This window comes from Vanacampus margaritifer, chromosome 1 (assembly GCF_051991255.1).
Source record: "Vanacampus margaritifer isolate UIUO_Vmar chromosome 1, RoL_Vmar_1.0, whole genome shotgun sequence".
In the NCBI taxonomy this organism is placed as follows: domain Eukaryota; kingdom Metazoa; phylum Chordata; class Actinopteri; order Syngnathiformes; family Syngnathidae; genus Vanacampus; species Vanacampus margaritifer.
In genome coordinates this window covers 37,005,152-37,026,798 of record NC_135432.1, presented here as the reverse complement: position 1 = coordinate 37,026,798, position 21,647 = coordinate 37,005,152, and the positions used below count along the sequence as shown (strand labels likewise).

General features: G+C 40.0%; 1 protein-coding gene and 1 long non-coding RNA gene across 4 annotated transcripts in view; one reads left to right on the top strand and one right to left on the bottom strand.

Moving 5' to 3' along the window:
• LOC144039318 (semaphorin-5B-like) overlaps nt 1-16,013 on the bottom strand; it is a 35,479-nt gene extending 19,466 nt beyond the window's left edge. For 2 of the 3 annotated variants that reach the window (XM_077552534.1, XM_077552541.1), the window contains exons 1-9: nt 15,867-16,013; nt 8,685-8,873; nt 8,309-8,408; nt 8,189-8,234; nt 7,429-7,491; nt 7,264-7,362; nt 6,946-7,159; nt 6,581-6,866; nt 6,319-6,454 (exon numbers count right to left, since the gene is read on the bottom strand). In XM_077552534.1, coding sequence (XP_077408660.1) covers nt 6,319-6,454; nt 6,581-6,866; nt 6,946-7,159; nt 7,264-7,362; nt 7,429-7,491; nt 8,189-8,234; nt 8,309-8,408; nt 8,685-8,829 — 1,089 coding nt within the window. In that variant the 5' untranslated portion in view covers nt 8,830-8,873; nt 15,867-16,013. Of the gene's footprint in view, nt 1-6,318; nt 6,455-6,580; nt 6,867-6,945; nt 7,160-7,231; nt 7,363-7,428; nt 7,492-8,188; nt 8,235-8,308; nt 8,409-8,684; nt 8,874-15,866 lie in introns of those variants that run through there. The other variant, XM_077552548.1, reaches the window with a different exon arrangement.
• A 3,044-nt stretch (nt 16,014-19,057) lies between these two features.
• LOC144037596 (uncharacterized) lies at nt 19,058-19,901 on the top strand. The gene is made up of 2 exons (XR_013288977.1): nt 19,058-19,148; nt 19,620-19,901. It is a non-coding gene; the product is annotated as an uncharacterized LOC144037596 (long non-coding RNA).
• Nucleotides 19,902-21,647: the final 1,746 nt, after the last annotated feature.

Below are 21,647 nucleotides of genomic sequence, written 5' to 3'. Positions count from 1 at the left end.
ATTGTCACGGTCACCCCCGGAGTTTGTGCTGTCGTTTTGATTTTGAGTTTGTACAATAAAACATAACGGTCTAACCCGCACTCCTGCCGTGGTTCTCCTGCCTTCCTGCATTTTGGGTCCTCTACGCCACACATCGACAGTCACCACGCCGTTCCGAGAACGCTTCGCGACAAAAAAGTTCCTTGAATAATATGTTAAACAGGCATAAATTAGAATGTCGGTAGATTCTTGGGTGGAATTAGGAAGATTATGATTGACACAACGGCTAGATCGCCCGCTGTGAAGAGATCGATAATGGGACCCTTGAATAATGGATTATCAGCGCAGATGAGGATTCTGCACAATTGAATTAAACAATTGTGAACAGACAGGCTGAAATGGACATACAAATTGTAATTGACAAAGATGATACGCTATTAAAATGCCGATAGACTGCCTCTTTTGATTAAAAGCAGTATAGCGTAACGCTACGATGGTGCGTTACGATGGATTTGCACAATTGAATCGAAGAATTGTGGCTTCAGGCTGCAAGCGGTATTAATTATGGAAAACACATGGCAGTCTCTTTATAATAAGGCCTGCCACAAAGTTGGTGACAACGCTTCGCTCTTTGCAGCCGAGAGACTGCTTCTTGATTGACTTAAAGCAGTATTTATTATTTTAGGAGGAGATCATGATATTTGTTTGTCTTATATGTTTTGTCTTGTGTTACAATAATCGGACGTCACGGTTATTCTTAAAAGGACCGCGATGAGATATGTTGTTGACTAATTCTGTTATAAGTGAGACGTCACTTCATTTCTAAATATTAATACGACTTAACTACAATATAATATAATATAATAAGCTATAAAATACGGGCAGCAATAGAAAGTATGGACACTATTTGAGCGCTACAAAAATGGTTTTAGCCGAATGCCGCGTCATGAGGCGACATGGAGTTGCGAGCGCATGCGCATTTGCGATCGGGGTTTTGCCCAGTAAACATATCCGGGGTTTGTAAAACTAATAAAATGGATGTACGATTGCGGTGGAATAAATCTTATGGCGCCGTTATAAGCTACGGTAAGTTAATTTTATTGATGGAGGACATTGAGGCTTGCGCCGCCGGGCGTTCGACGTAAAATACGAGATATAGAACGCTTTTACGAGTGGAATAAGAACGACATATGATCGTGTATTTTTGGATAAGATGATGAATAATGCTAGAATACTAGCTTTAGGTATTTTGGTGAAGTTATAACCATTTATATAACTTTAAGTAAAGTAATAATGTTGGGGCTACGTTGCGCTTTTGTTTTAAATGACTAAATGATTTTGCTAGCCGTAATTAAAACTTCTGGGTTAAATTTTCATCTGTTAAATAATGACCTAAAATGTATTTAATATCGAACGAATAACAACACATAAAATGGAGGAGACATTTGATTTTAATGTGCAGGATAGTGTGAAAAGGTGGTTCGTGTAATGTTGAAATAGAAGAGGAGAGTAAGTCTTAATGAAAAAGGTTAAAATGGGGGAGAATAGATAAGATAGAAAGTATTGAATGGTATTTAAAAGAGACAAAGTAAGTTTTCAATAAGGTGTGCACATTTTGAAAAAGCGGGGCTACTTAATATAATTGCTATGACTCATTTTGACCGCTAGATGTCCCCCTTTTTCAAATTAAAAATGCCAAGAGAAAATCAACTAATGTAAAGAGGTATATATGACATATTTCAGCCATATTTTTTCTTATTCTAATAATAATAATAATAACTAAAAACGAATAACTTGGATGGCAACTAATGTGGAATAATTCTTTATATAGATGATTGTTTTTTCCCTTATAATTTTGCTTGTGCGCGAGAACATTATTTAATTTTGAATATCTTTACAGAATCAGGAGCCACACCCATTATAGAGAGAATTCCCCAACAACTGCCATATTCCGGTCCTGGGGATGAAGTAATGTGTTAATTACAATTTAAAAGTTTTTTTTCCCATGCTTATAAGTAGGAAATATTTTTTTAATTATTCCTGTATATATTTAACCTGTAAATTTCTGCCTGAAGTCCCATTTCAGAATTTGGAGTAGGCCAAGCGAGTCCTGGAGATTGGACATTTTTGACTATGTAATTAAAAAATAATTTTTGCTTTGATGTTTGACCAAAAAGCGGACTAGGCGTTTCTTGAAAACATTAATTGAAAACTACACACTTATTAATTGACTATATTTGTAAATTGTTAGAGTATATCTGTCCTATCTCATCCTAAGTATTATTTATGAAGGTATGCAAAACATATTAAATTAAATATTGTAAACCATAACAAATATTGGAATATAATTAGCAATTATTTAAAATTGTAAACTTTTGTTGTTTTACATTATTTTTATTTTTTTTATTGTTAATTAATAAATTATTTTTAATTTTTATTTTTAATTTTTTTAATTTTAATTTTTATTTTTTATATATAAAGCAGGATTTTATTATTTCGACTTTTACTGATATGTCATCACCTGATAATGTTGGGGCAGATTTTAATACGTTTCACAGAGTGTCGTTCATTGCTCGGGATTGCTGTTTCAAGTGTGGACGTTCTGGACACTGGGCCAGTGCTTGCAGACAGCACTCGCGGGCAAAAGCACATGAGAAAAAAGACGAGCACCTTGTTGTTCCGCCCTCCACGGGTATTACATCACCTAATGTTGTGAGAGATCGCGTTGTGTTCCAGCCACGTCCTTTTGCGGGTCGAAATGAATGCTACAAATGTGGTCAAACTGGCCACTGGACAAAAGAATGCCGACAGCAGCCACATAATATCTGGAGCAAAGGCCGCGGACAGCAGAATGATCATGACCTCCATCAACAACATGTTCGCGGCTTCTATCAACATGAACAATATGGGCGGGGCTACTACCACCAGCAGAGGGGGCGTGGTTTAAGTATGCGGGCATCATCACAACAATACTTGCCCTTTTTCCCTAAACAGCACTACCCACCGCCACCGGATGGAGAGCAGAGGTTCCTGGCGCCACCTGGTGGAAAGTTTCCACAATGACTGCACCCTGAACTCACGTGCAAAAGTCTTAAATGAAAAACTGCTCCAATGCTTCCTTAATGCATTCCTGCGTTCCGAACTGTCCTATGAAAAAACTGCTCCACTACGATGGTGACTCCGCCCCCACCAACAATGTTCCCTTGAGTTAGTGATACCAGACCATATGATGTGATACTGACTGTTTACACTGCACTCTATATTTTTGACAGATATAAGGTGATAACATTTACAGTAAAACATTTCGTAAATATAACGAACTGATTGACAACACTCTATACACACAGATTTATTACATTTTAAAAACGTTTGATGTCTAATTTGATTTGATCTGATTTGTTTATCTCTGTCTATTTTAAAACAGTCAGCTTTTTGGACAAACATCAACAAGGGGGACTAGCAAGCTTAATGATAACATTAAAACTAAGGGCAACTTTATATATTAATAATATTTGATGGATTGGCTGAAAACTGAGATTTTTTTGTTGTAAAATTCATTGGCTTAAGCTACAATATTTTTATAGTACAAAAGATAATACTGGTAAATTTCGTCTGGTTTAAGAAATTGAAAACAGCTATTGTGAATACAGATAAAATAAAATTTATTTCAATCTTAATTATATTTTCCGTTATTTGACGCTTGTTAAATTTGGTCTTCTAATATTTTCCCAAATTCTCTTTTGAAATTGAAATAGTTGCTTGGGACGCATTGTCGAATTCACTGGTTAAATGTAAAATTTTCCCCTCTTTTTAAACAAAAAGCAAGCAAAATTTATTTACTGCAGAACTTGTATATTATTAGGGTCTGAAAAATTCTCTAAGTCGATTTTTTTTCAGATGGGGGAATTATTGGTCGGTCTGGGTATATCGTCGCAAAGGACACAAACAGTCCATGTTGAATTAAATAAATATAAAATTAAAAGTTAGTCTTAATGTGATAATTATAGATAGTCCGTGAGAATGAATTTTACAGGAGGACAATTGGGGATTTCCTTGACCATGGAGAAGGAGTAAGTTTTGGCAGAGACGGCGAAAATAAGGTGAATATGTTCCATTTCTATTTTTCCCTGGGGCCCTGGGGTTAGATGTTATTTTTTGATGTTATTTGTTGACGAAAGTTGCATTTATTTAATGGCTGGAAGCACATTCATGCCATATCTATAACAGTAAATATTATAATAAAACATTTCAATAATCATTATATTCTGTAAACAAAATTGTCCTCGTCAGATTTGAACTGGCTAAAATTTTCATTTTTGCATTTATGAATGTGCTTAGGTCATTAAAGTGAGCCAAAGGCTGGATCCTAATTGAATGTCACAACAAACAGAATTTTTTTCCCACAGGACAGGCCTACAGAACTAACATTTACTAACTCCTAACTAATAACACTACCAAAATGCTCTTTCAAAAAGAAGGGATGTGAATAAATGTTTATTAGTGACTAATGAAAATGTCCTGCGCCCAGATGAGGTGATGGAAAGGTCAATCTGGTCCAGTCCACGGGGCACCTGGTTCCACATCTTGCCTATTAGACCGGTCGGGGGTCCGCCCTCTACTCAACCCCCACCTTCAGGAGCGAGCCACCAGCGGGAGCCAATAGAGAAACCATTCAACTGCTTCCAGTTTCCACCAGACGACCTGAGGATTACCCAATGGAGATAGGAGGAATGTGTCCCTTTTCCGGGGCGTTCCACAAAGAATGAGTCACACCTTGGGCCCGGTGATCATCTCTGGCAGTTGATGTGGGTTCTAAAAGAGCTGAAGGATCCATCCATCCATCCATTCCCTTGACCGCTTGTCCTCACAAGGATTGTGAGGGTACTGGAGCCTATCCCAACTGGCTTCGGGCAGTAGGCGGGGTGCAACCTGAACAGGTTGCCAGCCAATCGCAAAGCTGAAGGACTCGGTTTAAAAAAAACAAACGCAAGAACGAAAACGGAACTGACAAACGTCAACAAAAACTTCCCTAGCCCAAACGACAACAAGTCTTCAATCGCGTCTCCAATTGCACGTACATAATGACACTCTTTCTCATACTGACTGTCATGCCAATTTGCTATTTCTGGGATCCCCCACCACAATTTTTTAACATAATCACAACACATTGTCTTCATATATGATATGCTTATTTTACTGAAAAAAAAAAATCTTTTAATGAATCACATTGTTTTGACATATGACTGACCTCCTCTCCTGCTAAAAAGAATGTTTTCATTTTTCTCTTCTTCCTATGTTGCACCTGCCATTGCGATGATGAAGATTCCGCTGGAATCCTTTGGTAAAAATGTTTAAATATGTAGTTATTGGGCTTTATTTTAAATAAGCCCAAAGGGTGGACTGTTAGATATTATTAACATTTTTAATTCTTCATTTCATATATTAACCATTGTTACACATTATTAACATTTTAATTCTTTATATTGACCTTGTCGAGATGTTTTGTGTCCTGAGCAGAGCAGGTGGTGTTGACTTCGTATAGTCTGACCTTAAGCTGGGACATACTACTTAGTCTAAAAAAGTTCCTTCTCAGCGTTTTGTGCGAAAACACATTTAGTCCTTGAACAGAATTTGTCCCAAAAACACACCCACACCTGACCTTGTTTACGCCATCTGCTCACGGAAAAGTACCAAGAGTATGTTTAGTCTATAAATGAAAAGAGAGGAGGTCTTTTAACTATAAGAAGCCATTCCACACATGGAAGAACCACATTTGACGCTCTGAATCCCACCTGTTTAAGTGATGAATTAGAGGCTGTTATTTGACCAGAGATCTCTGTTAGATTAAAAAATCATTTTTGCAAAGGTGTTTTTTTTCTTACATTAAATCTATCTTCAAATTTTGGAACACGCAAAGAGGAAATTTATTTTCATTCCTCAACATTAGCTAGCTAGCACTATGGCAGGGATAGGCAAGTTCGGCCCTAGAGAGCTGCAGTCTTGCATGTTTTTGATGTCTCCCTCCTCAAACACAGCTGAGAGGCTCCTGCAGAACGTAATGATGAGCTGATGATTTGAAACACCTGGGTTTGGATGCAGGACACACCAAAAACATGCAGGACTGTGGCTCTCTAGGACCGAACTTGCCTATCCCTGCACTAGGAGCTAAAGCCAAACTGCCACAGTTGGTTTTAGCCCCAGGTGCTAGCTAGCTAGTTCCCTAGATAGCTACCCGGGTGCTTGTTTACCTGCTAGGGAGCTAGCTAAAGTAAAACTGTGGCAGGGTTTTTACTTTCTGGACCTGGATTTGGCATCTCATGAACACCCACATGGAGTTACCTGAAAGTTGGCTATGGGATTTGGAGCGGAGAGCCAGGAAGTGCGGGGGTTTTCCTGGTAGCGGAAAGGTCCATTGAAAGCTTGCGTGATGGCGGTCAGGTTGAAGGCACAAACAGCAGTTGCTGACATGCTGTTTCTGTGAGTGGTTAATTACAATTAGATTATAGGCTATTACAGAAAAATAACACTTCTGCAAATGTGTTTGCAAAGCAGCAAGCATGAAGAGTAACTTTTAATCACAGCATTATTAAAGGTCACTCACACATTAGTAGTGAAAATGCCATAGATGAAGTCTTGCTCTGGTAAGTAGAAGGTGCTCTGTAGTTCGTTGTAATTAAAGGGGATTTCTCCTGAGCGTGAGCAGTTTAGTCGAGCCTTCATAAAGGTAGTCCAGGTGTCCTCCAAAAGGAAACGACCGCCCATGTCGTTTTTACACACTCGGGCCACGCGAGAGAACACCATCTTTCCACAGTCGTTTTCAACAGCAGTTTCCCTCAGGAAGAAGTAGGCAAATTGGCCAATATCATAAGCAGACACAAATTGAGGCTCTAAAGGGAGTGAAGGGAAAAAACCCCATAAAAAATTAGATAAAGTGAAGACTGATGACTGTTATGTGTACTTGTTTACCATTGAGCCATTTAGAGTTGTACTGGGCCGTGCGCAATGGGTGCATGTTGCCCAGGCTCCTGTAGATGACAGGGTCACGTCCAGAGAAGTCGATCACCGTGGCTGCGTACAGCTCGCCCTTCTCGGAAAGCATGGCAGTGGAGTTGTGACGGGGGTCATAGGGACATCGCGCCACACCGTTCACTGTGTCTAAAACTTGACTGATGTTTTCAATCTGACAGCAAATAGGAAAGCATTACTCAGTGTGATGAAGGCTGTTTTTGGAGTCTGGAGGATGATGACTTGCATTGGTTGGTGAAACATCAAGCTAGCACCAACCTGCCTGGTCATACAGACAGGAGTGAAAGCATTGGTCCCACATGTGACAAGCGTCCTCCCACTGAGCAATAAAACCCGTATGTAGTTGTGACACTCCTCCTGCATACAAGCATGACATTAGCCACTGTCGTCAACTACATTTTAAAATGACACTTTGGATTCTACCTCTGTCTTCCCCTTGCTCTTGCAAGAGCGTATTGTGTCTTCATCAGGTGTCCATTCTGTTGCCTAAGCCAAAACATAACAAAACACTGGTTTAGGGTTTAGGAACATTTAAAAGGAGGAGTGTGTAGGATTTAGTACCATCTAGTGGTGAACTAATAGAGCGCAATGGTTTTAAAGCATGTAGAGAGACTACACTTTGCAAACAATTACGATCAATCATTATTTGGAGTGAGCGAGCAGCCCGTCGAGCAGGAGCTAGCAGGAGTGGCGAGCAAGAGAGGTTAGCAAGAACTCGCTGGAGCAGCAAACGAGCACCTAGCAAGAACTACCTTGATCAGCTGACAAGAGCTAGTGGGAGAAGCTCACAAAAACTAGCGAGAGTAAAGCAGAGTGAGACAAGCGGCTGGAGTCCGAATCACGGGACTCAGTGACAACCACCTGCAGGCCCCTATTGTGGAAGGTAAGCGGTGGCCGGCCCATTGGGTCTGACACTAGCTGCAAGCAACTACGCTCGCAAATTTCTTTTACTTCATGTATCCGTAGCAGAAAGATGGCGATGAAACATGTCAGCCTTCTGTGAGGCATGGCACAATTACGTTGTTGTGATATAATTTTTGTGTGTGCATATTATTAAAATGAATAGGGTTTTTTTTAATGAATAAATTATCAGTTCCCCACTAGATGGCACTAAATCCAAAACACTGTCTCTTTAAAACCTGACAACACCAACGGTAGCACAGTGAAAGTACTAAACTTTTACCTGTATGAGGGAGACATTGCCTAAACTAAGGCTGAAAAGGAAGTTTCTGTAAAAGACATCACAAAGCAGGTCATTATTTCTCAGTTGTTTCTTTTCTGCTTGGCGTGTAATTACTTGCACCTCGTTCCCACAATAAGCTGCTTTCTGCTCAGGTCCAAGGCCAACTGAGAGAAGTCCTTTACTCCTGGGTGTGAGAACTCCGACACCCATGTCTTCAAGCCTGTGAAAACATGGAAAAACATGGAAAAGCCATATTGCTTTATTTACATATACAGTAAGATTAAAAGTAGCAGAATACCTGTCCTCTTTGCAGTACAATTTTGTAATATTTTCTATAGCATATTTAGTTAATTCAGTTAAGCCGTAACTCAGGTGAAGACAAGAGTTGAGTTTCATTTGAACTTAAATAGACATGTGGATCGCTGGATTTCTAGCAAACTGTCATCAACTGAGCTAAAAACACCACTTTTGCTAATTTTACTCATGATGTCCTCACCTTGATTGGACACGACGGGATGCTCGTTTCGATCGCAGTCTTCAGGTTTGATAGGGGGCGGCTGGGACAGACACACAAGTACACACTTAACCAGCACGAGGCCGCCGCAGAGAGAGGTCCATGCCCCCCACCTTAATGTGACCATAGTTACAACTGCATACGATCCTCTATTGGGTGCTGTGGAACCACCTACAAAAGCCAAAGAGATGCATGTCAATCTTAACAACAGCGTTGTATCAGTCATGTTGAACGTCCACATCTCTTGAAGAGGAGTTTTCACCACCTGCCGGTACATCTGACTAATTTAATTTCCCCGTGGACTGTCTGCTTGGTATTGAAGGAATTGTTTGATTACTATATTAAGTGTAATCTTTGCGTGTTCAAAATCATTGTATCCGAGATCTGATGAAGAAGTTTTCTTGCAAGAATTTATTTAGAAGCTTCTAAAGACACCGTTAGGACATCCACATCTGAATGCGACGTAGACCCCCCCAAGAGTGTGACAATTTACAGAACATGGACTCATTTATACTCAACAGATAAACGGTTCCTCCTCCCGGCTCTTGATTGAACAAAGGGCAGACATGTCATCTCCTAGATTGAACAAAGGTGTAAGGTTGATGGTAAACAGACATCTTTATACAGTTCCCCTTCTTGATTGGGGGAACAGAAGTAATCAAAATCTGACCCCAGACCTTCAGTCCCTAAGTGACAAGAGACTCTGACAACATCATGCACATTCCCCTCCAACAGTATTGAGGGTACGAAGATCAAATAAAGTTCACAAAATCACCATCCCACTGTATTCTTTTTAAACACTCATGATTATATCACATTGATATGCCTATAAGTAAATTCAAAAACAGTAAAACATCAAATTGAAAATATTAAATGTCTTCAGTATCCAGCCCCTCTTTTATTAGCAGGACTTTTCCATGGCTATTTCAACTCAAAAGCCCAAAGCAATGATTTATAGCATTGGCTATAAAACGTAGGGTGCCACCGACAGCACCCTTTGTGACTTAACGGACCCATTCAGTGACCAGCCTGGGCTCAGTGCCAGTGTCATCGCATCAGAGGACCTACTGCAGGGGTGTCCAAACTTTTTCACTTGAGAAAAATGAAAGGGTGCCAGGGCCACTTTAAAATCCTTAAATTTTAATTGATTAAACCATAGAATGAATCATTTCAATATAAATAAAATCAAACAAGAAATTATATATTATATATTTCAGTCCTACAGCGTATGAGGATTTTATCACTGTGCCTGCTTCTTTGAACTACCATAGTGTCGTGCAGATGGACTTTATCATCCAGTTCCCCTGCAGAGCCCCCCTTTCTCCCCAACACTAACACACTTCTCGATAATGATTCAAAAACGATATTACTGAGTGAAAACTAAGCATTTAAAAAAATAAAAAGCCAAATATCCATCCAAAAGGATGTGGACAGTGTATTATTGTCATTAGAACCTACTGATTAACTTACTATTAGTGTGTTTTTCTGTACCAATGTGTTCGTGCCTATGTAGCTTGACGCATGTAGCTTTAGCGCAAAGGCCCAAAAATAAAAGTTTGCCATTCAACCCTGCAAATTGGACAGTTTAATATATGATTGCCTTCCGATGTGAACTGTGCAAGCCTGTGTCATGTTTTGAGGCTCTCCATACAATAGCCCTATATTGTATTGTATCAATTTTCTTAATCCACAAAAAGGTAGCGTGTCAGTCAGGGTTCCTACAGAAAGTAGATGTGGGTAATAAAAAAGAGGAAAGTGTGGCTAAATTGAAAGGCAGTGCTTGCTCCCATTCGCTTGAATGGACCGGTAAAGTGCACACTGCTCCAATACATTGTAACTAACATAGTCATTTTTGTGGATTTTCTTTTCTTTGCTTTTGGGTGTTTGTTACCACCCACACCAGAGAGGGCGCTTTAGCGGGGTGGATGTGTGGATGTCAGCGAGTAAGAACACAAGCCTAGTTCCCTTTTTTGACAATAGCCTTCTTATTTGGCTATTTATGACTCAAACATCTTCCAATTAGCAGATTAACACATTAGCTATTCACAATGGGTACTCCTGCAAGCCTCTGGCCAATAATTTTTTTGACCGGATTCGGGATTGAATTTCCCGCTCTCTGTCATGCACATTCTCGTGTTAGCTCGTTGTCTCACAGAGTCGCGACCAAGGAGCTAGTATTTCACTATCATGGATACTAGATTTGTTCAGAAGAGATCGCCATCTGGCACCTCCCAGACACCCAAAGTTACTCCTCCGCCGAAGGCTAACAAAAAAGAAAAACTATGACCAGTGCCACAAAAGGATTGAAACTTGATAGTGACCAATGCCTGTTTGATCGGTTTTGCACTTGGAGAGAGATAAGATCAAACTATTGGGCTTGAAAAGCAATGCACAAAAGTCTTTCTTCCTACTACTTAAAGGTAAGAAGTGATGATATTGGCATTTAGAAAGAAATGTGTTGTGTTGTTTTCAACAGCGCCAATTAAAGCAGTTACCTCAAGCTTGCCCACTTTTCGGTCATAATCGAGGGTGAAAGTGAAGTGGATGGCGACATTTAGCATGAAATGAACGCCAAGATTGGATGCAATTTAAAAGTATGATGTTAGGAAGAAAATACATTCTATTCCATGGCATTCAATTCAGGCTAAATGCCGCCTTATTTTCCTGGGTGATGATAGCCTATTGTAGCTACAGCATGCTAGCCAAACTTGAACGCTACTATGCCGAGAGCATTCACGTCCATATAAAATGTCCCTTACCTCTGTAAACATAGCTAATTGGTTATGACAATTCCAGTCTGTGCTGAGTTTTCAGTAGTCGTGTGCGATACTGCAAATCTTAGTATCGATCCGTGGCTCAGGGTGTAGAGACGGACGGTCATTCAGTAACCAGAAGGTCGGCTGTTTGATCCCCACTCTCCCCAAGTCATATGTCGTTGTGTCCTTGGGCAAGGCACTTCACACACAGTGCTACTCACACTGGTGTATGGAAGGTGCGAATGTTTGGTGGTGGTCGGAGGGGCCGTAGGCGCACACTGGCAGCCTCGCTTCCGTCAGCCTGCCCCAGGGCAGCTGTGGCTACTTAAGTAGCTTACCGCCACCAAAGTGTGAATGTGAGTTCATGAATAATGTATCCATTCCATTATAAAGCGTCTTTGAGTGTCTAGAAAAAGCGCAAAATAAATCTGATGCATTATTATTAATGTGTGCTTGTTCATTAAGTTCACTGCAGAACGCGAGTGAGTGTTGGTTTCTCTTCCTCTTCTCTGTGATACACATCTTTCTCTTGTTACAAAACGTTTTAAAATACAAAAAATTTAAAAGCACGTTTTCTTCACGTGTGTACTGAAAACATACGTAGGTAGTGCTGTCGCGTGGCTTCCACTCAATGCGTGCGCCGCTGCTCGCTCCCGTGGCAGCGCCGCATCGGTTACAATTTTTTACAGGGCACAACACCCCTTAGCGACGTGCTTGGCCATTTTGAACGTGTTCTCACCTCAAACTACAGTAACAGACATGCTTTGTCATGGCGGTTGGCTTGCCGTGGCTGTCGGCCATGTAAGCAAAAAAGCTCCATATTTTTTTATATGCATGATACAGTGACCTCACACGACCTCATTTCAGCTGATTAAGAATCCACTTCCACTGGACTGCTATGATATTAAAATCTATCAGTGCTATGTGGTTTTGGGTTCTCATTTATACAACAATTTGTTATGAAGAGCAAACATGCAAACTTGTTCTCACTGAATGACAGTAATGTACCTCACATTGAGTAATGAATGGAGATGTTACAGAAAAATCTGCAACCACTTTGAATTTGTGACTCCAGGGGAAAATCCAAGCAAATCAGAGATTGACCAACATCCCAGAGCAGATGGCGTTCAACATTTGTCTCCACTGTATCAAACACTTCAAATTGGTTAAATGGGAAGAAAGGAGTGAAACCTTTCTATACACAAGTTTGATGGACCATTTGCTGTTTAGTGTCGGGGCCTGGGTTGGAAAAACAATTTAAAGCCTTAACAACCTGTGAAGAGATTAGCAGCACAGTGTGTCCAATTCATGTGACTTGTATGTTTGGACGGGAAGAAACGGCCATAACACTGAGTGAGCATGTGACTATCAGACAAAAATAGATAGAAACAAAGGTCAAAAGCAGAGCATTGATGGAGATTTTTGGCCAAGAGCTCATTGCTAAAGCTTAGCTAACTCCTCAAATCTCGCAGCTTTATTTCCCTCCCACCGCCACCCCCTCTCTCTCTCTGGGTGGGCTCATACCTTGTCACTGTGTGCTACACTGCAATAATCCCATACTGTAGATGCCTTCACTTGCACTCACTGCATGGAGAGAACACAGCGGCTGCTGAGTTTATAGCGCTGTCAGAGCTACACAGTACGGAAGGCTCCAACACTAAACATGTTCAAAGACAGGGATGGGTAACTTAAATACTGGAGTTCATCAGTGCTACTGGGACCTCACACTTCCTAAGCAGATGTATGATAAAAATGCCATGAAATGTGGACAAAATAAGAGTCTGCCCGCCACAAAATGCACACAGCGCTTATGGAGTGACTTGTAAATACAGTACAGTAGTGCGTTGTGCTAAGGCCTAGTAAGTTGGGCCTATTAAGTACTAATGTTGAACCATCATAACAATTTAATTTTCTTTGTGTGACCAAATGCATTTGAGACATAACATCCTTAAACTTATTGGTGACAGACGACATCCATCCATCCATCCATCCATTTTCTCAACCGCTTGTCCTCACAGGGGTTGCGGGGGGCGCTGGAGCCCATCCCACCTGGCTTCGGGCAATAGGCGGGACGACACCGACACCCTGAACTGGTTGCCAGCCAATCGCAGGTGACAGACTACACTAAATTGCAAATAATCTTTTAATTCACACAAAATTATTAAAGCAAATTTTCCACTGCGGTAATATGATTTTATTTAAGCAAGAAAATACCACAAGGAGCAACAATAAAAATAACCAAACTTTGGCTTATGCCTCAGAAGATGAATTATAAGCTTAATGTGATCTTCAAAGTTCAGGCTGATTTCATCTGTTGAAAGGTCTTCCAAAAGATTTAAAGGGTTAATATCTCGGATGATGGCTTTACCTGCAATTGGAATTGACTTTCCAGTGATCTTTTATAACAGTTCCTAAAATTTTTGGATCAATGTCTTTTTTCTAAGGTATTGGTTGCTATGGACATTTGATAGATGCAAAGACCAAAACTTTAAACCCGTTTTTCCTCAAAACTAGGCCATATTAAAATTGCTGTAACTTTGTCCATTTTTTTAGGTAAGCCCATTAATTATATTTTTATTTTAAAAGGTCTTAAGTGTAGAATTTGAATATATTAATATCTCAATATCATAAATTTTGATTTTTTGGCATACATGAGGACCCTTTTGCCAGAGCTGATCACATATTTTTCTAAATGTAACAATCTACTATCTAATAATTAAAAAAATAACTCTGATAAACCTTCAGTATAAATTGTCCACGAAAAATGAGGTTGCCCCCCCCCCCCCCCATTTATTTATAAAAAAAATCTGCAGCTGAGCTGTGAGTATTCAGGGCGTAGTAGAGGAAATACATTAACAATTTTCCTCGCCTCCACCAAAAAAAAAAAGATGATTAATACTTTTTTTTTTTTTTTATCAATCAAGCGGCCACTCAAACTGTTCCCTATCCCTGATCTCTGAGAAGCTTTTCCAACAGAAACAACAAAACATTTGAGTGTTTTGATATTGCAGTGCTGCTCAGGGTTTGGCTCCAGACACACTGAAGCAATCGAGTCTTTCACTGACCCTTGAACTCTCCAAATGTATCCTTTATTTTTTGAATGGATTGATTTGATAAAAGAAGGATATGAAAGAAAGTCTGCAGGTCACCCAGCTTAAATAGTCCAACAGGACCTCCGTCTTCATGCTGTGACGTGACTATTTCTTTTCTTGTCAGGGTGTGTAAAAGTTCACAAAAACAGCAAGAATTATTTGTGATTCAACTACTTGCACTCGGCTCCTAGCAAACAGACATGCTGAGACACTGAATGCACACATGAAGAGAGGTTCATTAAAATCCAGTCAAGGCCTCTTTACTGGCATTATTTATAACAGGGATATTGATCACAAGTCGTGATGTCCTCATTCAAAAGGGCTTTAATTTGTTCCACATGGCATCCCAAATAAAAGAGGTGCCTTGGGTCTGACTTTGTATATATGAGCCTTGTCTAAACCAGAGTACTTGGACTCTATCCAAACATAATCAAGAGGCACAGCGAATCCCTCTCTCTGCACTCACCCACCTGCCTCTTGGGATTTCAAAATGTGTGCTCTTTCTTGAGATAAAAACAAAACAAAAAAAAACAATTTTAACATTGTCAGCTTCCATATGACAATGAAGAAATAAATAAAGTCTCCTCTATAGTTGAAGAGCAGTGAAGTCAGGTCATGCGGACAGGAGCATGTAGGGACCTCAGAAGGCATCCAAAGTCTCCCCATTAAAATATTCAAGCGGGGGTGAGCATTTCCGAGGCAGTTCTCAGCTCCTTCCTACGAAGGTGAATGGCCTCTCTGTGCAACCTGCCAACTATCTGCCAATGGGCGCACTCTTTTACAAGTGAATGGACTTAGTTTCGCTACACTTAAAAGGAAACACTAACGGGCCATGGCCACACCACAATGGGCGTTCGTAAATTGCCAAACCTAATGATAGCGGTTTGGCAATGGTGAGAGGAGGTAGAGAACAAGAATCCTAAAGAGGCACAGCTGCACTGGACGCCACTTCGCCCATCTTCACATCTCTCCCTCATCACACCAGCTCCACTTTTGCACCTCTGTCTATCGACAAGGTACAGACAGATGTCGGGTAAATGGTCATTTAATCCTGCTGTCTTTATGCTACAATTAGCCATATCAACTCAAAAGGACGTCTGAGGGTCATCTCAAATTTCTCATTAGTAGCAAGAGAACTTGTCAAAAACAATGCAAAATGTCACATGCACAACATCAACAAATGGCTCATTGACATATCGTCATTCAAATCAAACATGTACAAAACAGCAAACGCCATGCTCTGATTGGCCCATTGGACACATGCACCGAGGAACGTGCTATTTACAAATATGCAAAAAATATATTTTTAAACCTACTTGTTCACCATCACCAAAGTAAAGTTGCAGGCAAACGGCTGGCACAGATCCCGCTTCACATGTTGACGAAAAAGATGAGAAACAAGAGAGAGGCAAGTTGTTACGCACTGGCACGCTGACCGGCCTGTGTGCAGGGAGGAGGGAGGCGTAAAGTGGAGTGTGACGGGGGGTGGGGGGCTGCGGGTGGTGAAACTGTCCTGTTTATGCACACAGGACTGTTAGTGCAGGGAGTGGGGTGTTGAGGCTATTTTTCTAGACTATAATTTGGTTTTCAGCCTTTCAGGCTTCACACTTTTTAATACTACTTCCATTTTTAGGCCAACTCATTCAAACTCTGGGCATGTGTCCAACTAAAAAGTGTTTAAAGTAATAGACATAGTCTTTAACCAGGTGTAAACTGTTCTTGAAATGTGCTGTTCAGGCCAACACGTTTGTCAATGAATGAGTGAGGGGACTGGGCCCATCGCAAAGATAAAAAGATCCAATCAGGTCTAAAGGAAGCAACAAAGGGACATATGACATAAAAGATATACTGTACAATGTAGATTTTGGATTTCTGAATGCTCTTGTGAACAATTACTTTTAGTCAAAAAAGAAAGACAAGCAAAAATGAAAACATCAGCCATAATAAAATAGTAAAATCTCTAATAACATGATACAATAATATCTGTATCAAAGAGGCCATTATAAAGATGAATCATTCACTCCATATTTGTCTAATATCATAAATTTGAAATTTATTTTAAATCGTACAGCTGTTTTACTTTCTTTAAGTTGGTACCGGACTAGATTGTCGCTCTTAATTCATAACCCCCATTTCTGTCATTAAATCGTTTTTGGTTGGTTAAATCTATGAGATCCTGAAATTTAATTATCTGTGATTTTCTTAAATGGATCATTGGTGTGTTCATTTGTGTACATTTTTCACAATTCTAGTAGCTCTTTCTTGCATAATGTGTAACGATTGTATTACCCCACACAATAAGAAAGATATGGTAATATGAGAATCCAGTATAGATTTATGACTTTGAATGCTCCTAATTTTCCCCAGTATCCCCACACTACATGCCACTTTGGAGCTGACATAATTAACATGTGATTTCCAGTTGAGCCAAGAGCCAATTATAATTCCTAAAAATGTATTCCCGTCTGCCCTTTCCTGACTTTGTAGTGTGCAATGTGTTGATCAGATGTGGCTAAATGTGCTTTGTTTGAATGCAGCCTCATATTAAAGATTTCTGCTGAGAGTGTAATCAAGCACTATAATACGTCAGACATTGTGGCAGACACTGTTAAACATTTGTCACCTATAAGCATAATTTAGGTTTATTAATCTCCAGAGAGCTACATTAAACCACAACCAGCAGCAAAGGAAGCCCACAGTGGTTAGCCTGCTCCATAGCCCCACCCCTCACATATTGTACTTCAATGGCGGCCTTGTGCAGCACATAGCACTCCACTGTGTAGCAAGCCTGCATGTCACCAGGAAATATTGACTTCAAATGCTTCAAACACGCAGCTTGTTCCGTAAAACAAGATGCCTTAACAAGCTTGGCAGTGTTGGAATATGAAACCCCTGCAGACTCAGAAAATTTACCTGCCAATGCAGAGGTCACACACACACACACACACACACACACACACACACATAAATAGATGGTTAGACAAATAATGAATCAAGTTGACTGGAGAGAAATACTGGGGAATGCGTTAAATATGAAAAGTATCCAACAGTGGGGCTGCAGAAGGAAGCCTAATGTTTATTTACATGTGTGTAGGAACAGAAAAGTGAAAGGAAAAGCTCATTTGTACAACACTGTGACCAGTGTGCCGTGGGAAATTAAACTATCCATCTTAACTTAATTTTCCATAAATTACTTTGCATTATTATTTACAAATATATCATGGTTCATCCAACTATGCTAGCGATGTATAGTGACAGGCAGAAGGTACAATAATCAACAGAATAAGTCATGGCTTCTTGCCATTGCCAGGATGTCAGCTTTGTGCTCAATTTAAACAGGCTCAGATTTGACAATGATTCAGTACATTTGTGAGCTAATAGATCATAATTATTTCAGTATTCATACTATTTAGGTTCTATATTCGTAGGCGGCCTCACGGCGTAGCTACGCTTAGTTGAGCAAAAAAAAAGAAAAAAAGAAGTGCATCCTGATTTTTGTGCCAGTACAAGCCTCGTTTTGTCCGTTTGTCTGCAAGCATAAAAAAAATCTGGGCTTCCAGGACCCCCAGGCAATGCCACGGCGCATTGAGGCAGTGATTAAGGCAAAGAGATCCCCAACCAACTATTGAAGATTGACATATTTGTCAGGAAGGTTGAGTTTTGGTGGAGGACCCAGATGCAGGGAGCAAAAACAGCCAGGCAAGGATGCAGTTGACGATGCAAAAAAAGGGATTTTAATTTCTATGAAAAAAGGCGATCTTCCAAATTACAAGATGAACCAACACACGAACCAACACACGAACCAACACACGAACCAACGCACGAACCAACACACGAACCAACACACGAACCAAAACACAAACCAAAACACGAACCAAAACATGGGTGGAACAACAAGGCAAAAACGAGCAGCATGACATGGGGAAAAGACAATGAACTAGAGATGGGACGTTTGACACTGAGACTCCGGAGCGTGTGTCAGCCGAGTGAGACAGACTGCTCGAAACAATGTATCAAAAGCCCCAATGAAACCTCCGTGATCACGTGCTGATGACGTATGGGGCTTCATTCGCGCTAATGAGATACCGGAAATTACGTAACTGATTCAATTGTTTTGGCGCGGTGTCAGCTGTTAAAAGGAGACACCGAAACAACCACTGCCTCCCCCGTAGTGATGGGATTTTCGGCTCTTTTGGGTGATCCGGTTCATTTGGATCGGCTCAGTGAAAAGAGCCGGCTCTTTTTGGCTCTCAAGCGGCTCTTTAAACTTTAGCTTTTCTTTTAAATATTTACGACAAATTTACGTGAAAAAGAGAGAGCGACATATGTAGAGAGAGAGAGGGAGAGGGAGAGGGGGTGAGGGAGACAGTAAGGAAATGACGGAGCCGGCTCTTGAGAGAGGGAGTCGGCTCTCATCGTTCACTTCAACGAGCCGGCTCTTTGTACCGGCTCGTTCGCGAACGACCCACCACTACTACTACTACTACTACTACTACTACTAGAGAAAACTGACTTGAGAGAGCTTTAGGATGGAGAATTCCAATGCAAGAAAACGATCTCGTGTTTGGCAACACTTTGACGTTGTGTCACCCACAAAGGTAAGATTTTAATTATTTGGCATAATATTAAATGGTATATTGTCAGCATTATCATCATCATTGTAGTGTTGTATTTACTATTGTACAGTTTTGCTAAATGGCTCACCGCAACATTTGCAATAATAAATGCTTACAGAAAATGAATTAATATTACTGTATCACTTTTAATAATGTTAAAACTTTAAAGGATTTAAAGGTCGCTGGGAATCTTGGCTGTGTTACCTACATTTAAAAATATCACAGCCTGCAGTATGTCCATGGTAACCATAATAATATCTTTATTGTTTCAGTATTGCATAACAATTGAGGTGAGGTACTTACAGTATACATATATGATATGAAAAGTGGCACTATTGTTATGCTGTAATGAATGTAATGTTATGCTGCTGAAACTAAATTTCCCTATCTATCTTTACTTTGATTTATTAATCCAGTGCAAAAATGATTATCTGTCATATTTTTCTTTTCTAGATATTTGAAGGACAAACTGCTTCCCCGGACGGAGAAGCCACTACAATATTGGTTTCTCCACAAAACCACATACCCACATCTGTATCCAGTGGCTCTGCAGTACCTCTCAACACCAGCATCTTCAGTCCCCTGTGAGAGGATTTTCTCAAAGGCTGGTGAAATTGTCAGCCAGAGAACAAGCCGCTTGAAGCCGAACACAATAGAGCAAATATTGTTTTTGAATAAGAACTTATAAAACAAATAAATATAAAAAGTTGGGCACAAGCACAATTCCCTCATGTACATACTGGTATTTGCTTTATTTTCACTGTTGCACAAGCACAATTCCCTCATGTAGGTATTTGGTTCACTTTATGTTCACCTTCCATGTGTACCTGATGATCATTAGACAGACACAAATGTAAGACTGAATGTACTGGTGTTATGTTGGAATATAAAATCAGGCTTTGAAGACTATAGCTGGTATGACTCCAGCTGACCACCAGATGTCACCGGTACGATCTATCTTATGGGGCTTTGAAGCTTCGACTCTTTTTCCAAAGCAATCAGCCGAAAGCCTCAAAAGCGTCACAAGGCTTCATTTTCCCATCTCTACAATGAACCCACCAGACAGGGGGGAGACAGGAGACTAAATACACAGACGCTAACGACACAACAAGACACACCTGGGGCAAGACACAAGTGGCTGAGGGCACTGATTGGTTCACATGAGGAAGGGCAGATTGCACTTAGACAAGACCAAGGGAGACACACAAGGAAAACAGAACCCAAGCATGACAATATTGTTTTAAAAATACCATTCATTCATCCTTTTGTGTACATGGCGATTCGTTCACAGCATTCTACTTTTTTTGAAATCCTGTTTTCGTGGGTTTGATCAGCTGGAAGCCCAAATTATGTAATAAATAAATAATAATAATAAACAAATACATTTAAAAAGGGGGGGAAGAGAGTGCTGCCTTGAATCAAAGAATAATGTAGGGCGTAGTGGCAGTAAAAGAAGCTGCTGACAGCAGGTGCTCTTCAGACTCGGTGGACAAAAAATTTGAATGAAAAAAGCACTATAAGAGTCGAGGCACTCTGCTGCTGAAATGTTATTGGAAACATATTGCCAACAAACTAAAATAAAAATTGCGTGTTGCCAACACGTTTCGACTCACAGGGTCTTCATCAGGGCTAAACAAATATATACTTCAAATCACTTAAATTATGGGCCCTGAACCTATAATCTGTGAAAGTTGTACTTTTTAAATGGAATTATGGAAATTAGTCAACTTTTCAAGGATTTTTTTTTTTAAAGAGTCTTATTGTGGCCACAAATGAAATTAACAATCCCATGTCAGTTTTGGGGCTCCGATGTTTGTGGATCTATCTCCATTTTTTGTTATGTTATCAAAATGGATGTGCATTCTGTACCTGACAGTGAAAAACAAAAACAACAAAAACTGTTGAACTTGTTTGCACTTAAGTAGACCTACATTTCAAAGAATTTATTCTCATTTATTTGTTTGTTTGTTCATTTATTTTTGCGCAGGCACAAGTAAATTCTCAACGTCGGTGGTCCGTGGCCCAATACTGTACATCCATTTGTTGGTGGGCCAGGCTTCAAGAGCAATCTTTTCAGTTAGATTGCCATCTGCTGGAGAAAGTTGTAAACATCCAATCGGAGTTTCAAGCTGTCATGAAGCTGTCTGTCATAAAGAACCGCCCAAATCAATCAATCAATCAATCAATCAATCAATCAATCAATCAATCAATCAATCAATCAATCAATCAATCAATCAATCAATCAATCAAAAACATTTATTTAACCAGGAAATAAAAAAACACCCATAATCTAGATAAAAGAAAATCATCAAAGGATACATAAAACAGCATAAAAGAACAGTACAATTACAAGCAGAAAAAGTAACTGTTGATACACTAAAATCCACTCAGAATGTAGAGCGGTAAATACTGAGCAGTACAAAATGAACTAAAATAAAAAATGGCAGGTGTACGTCGCTTTTTAAAATTTGACTACTTTAT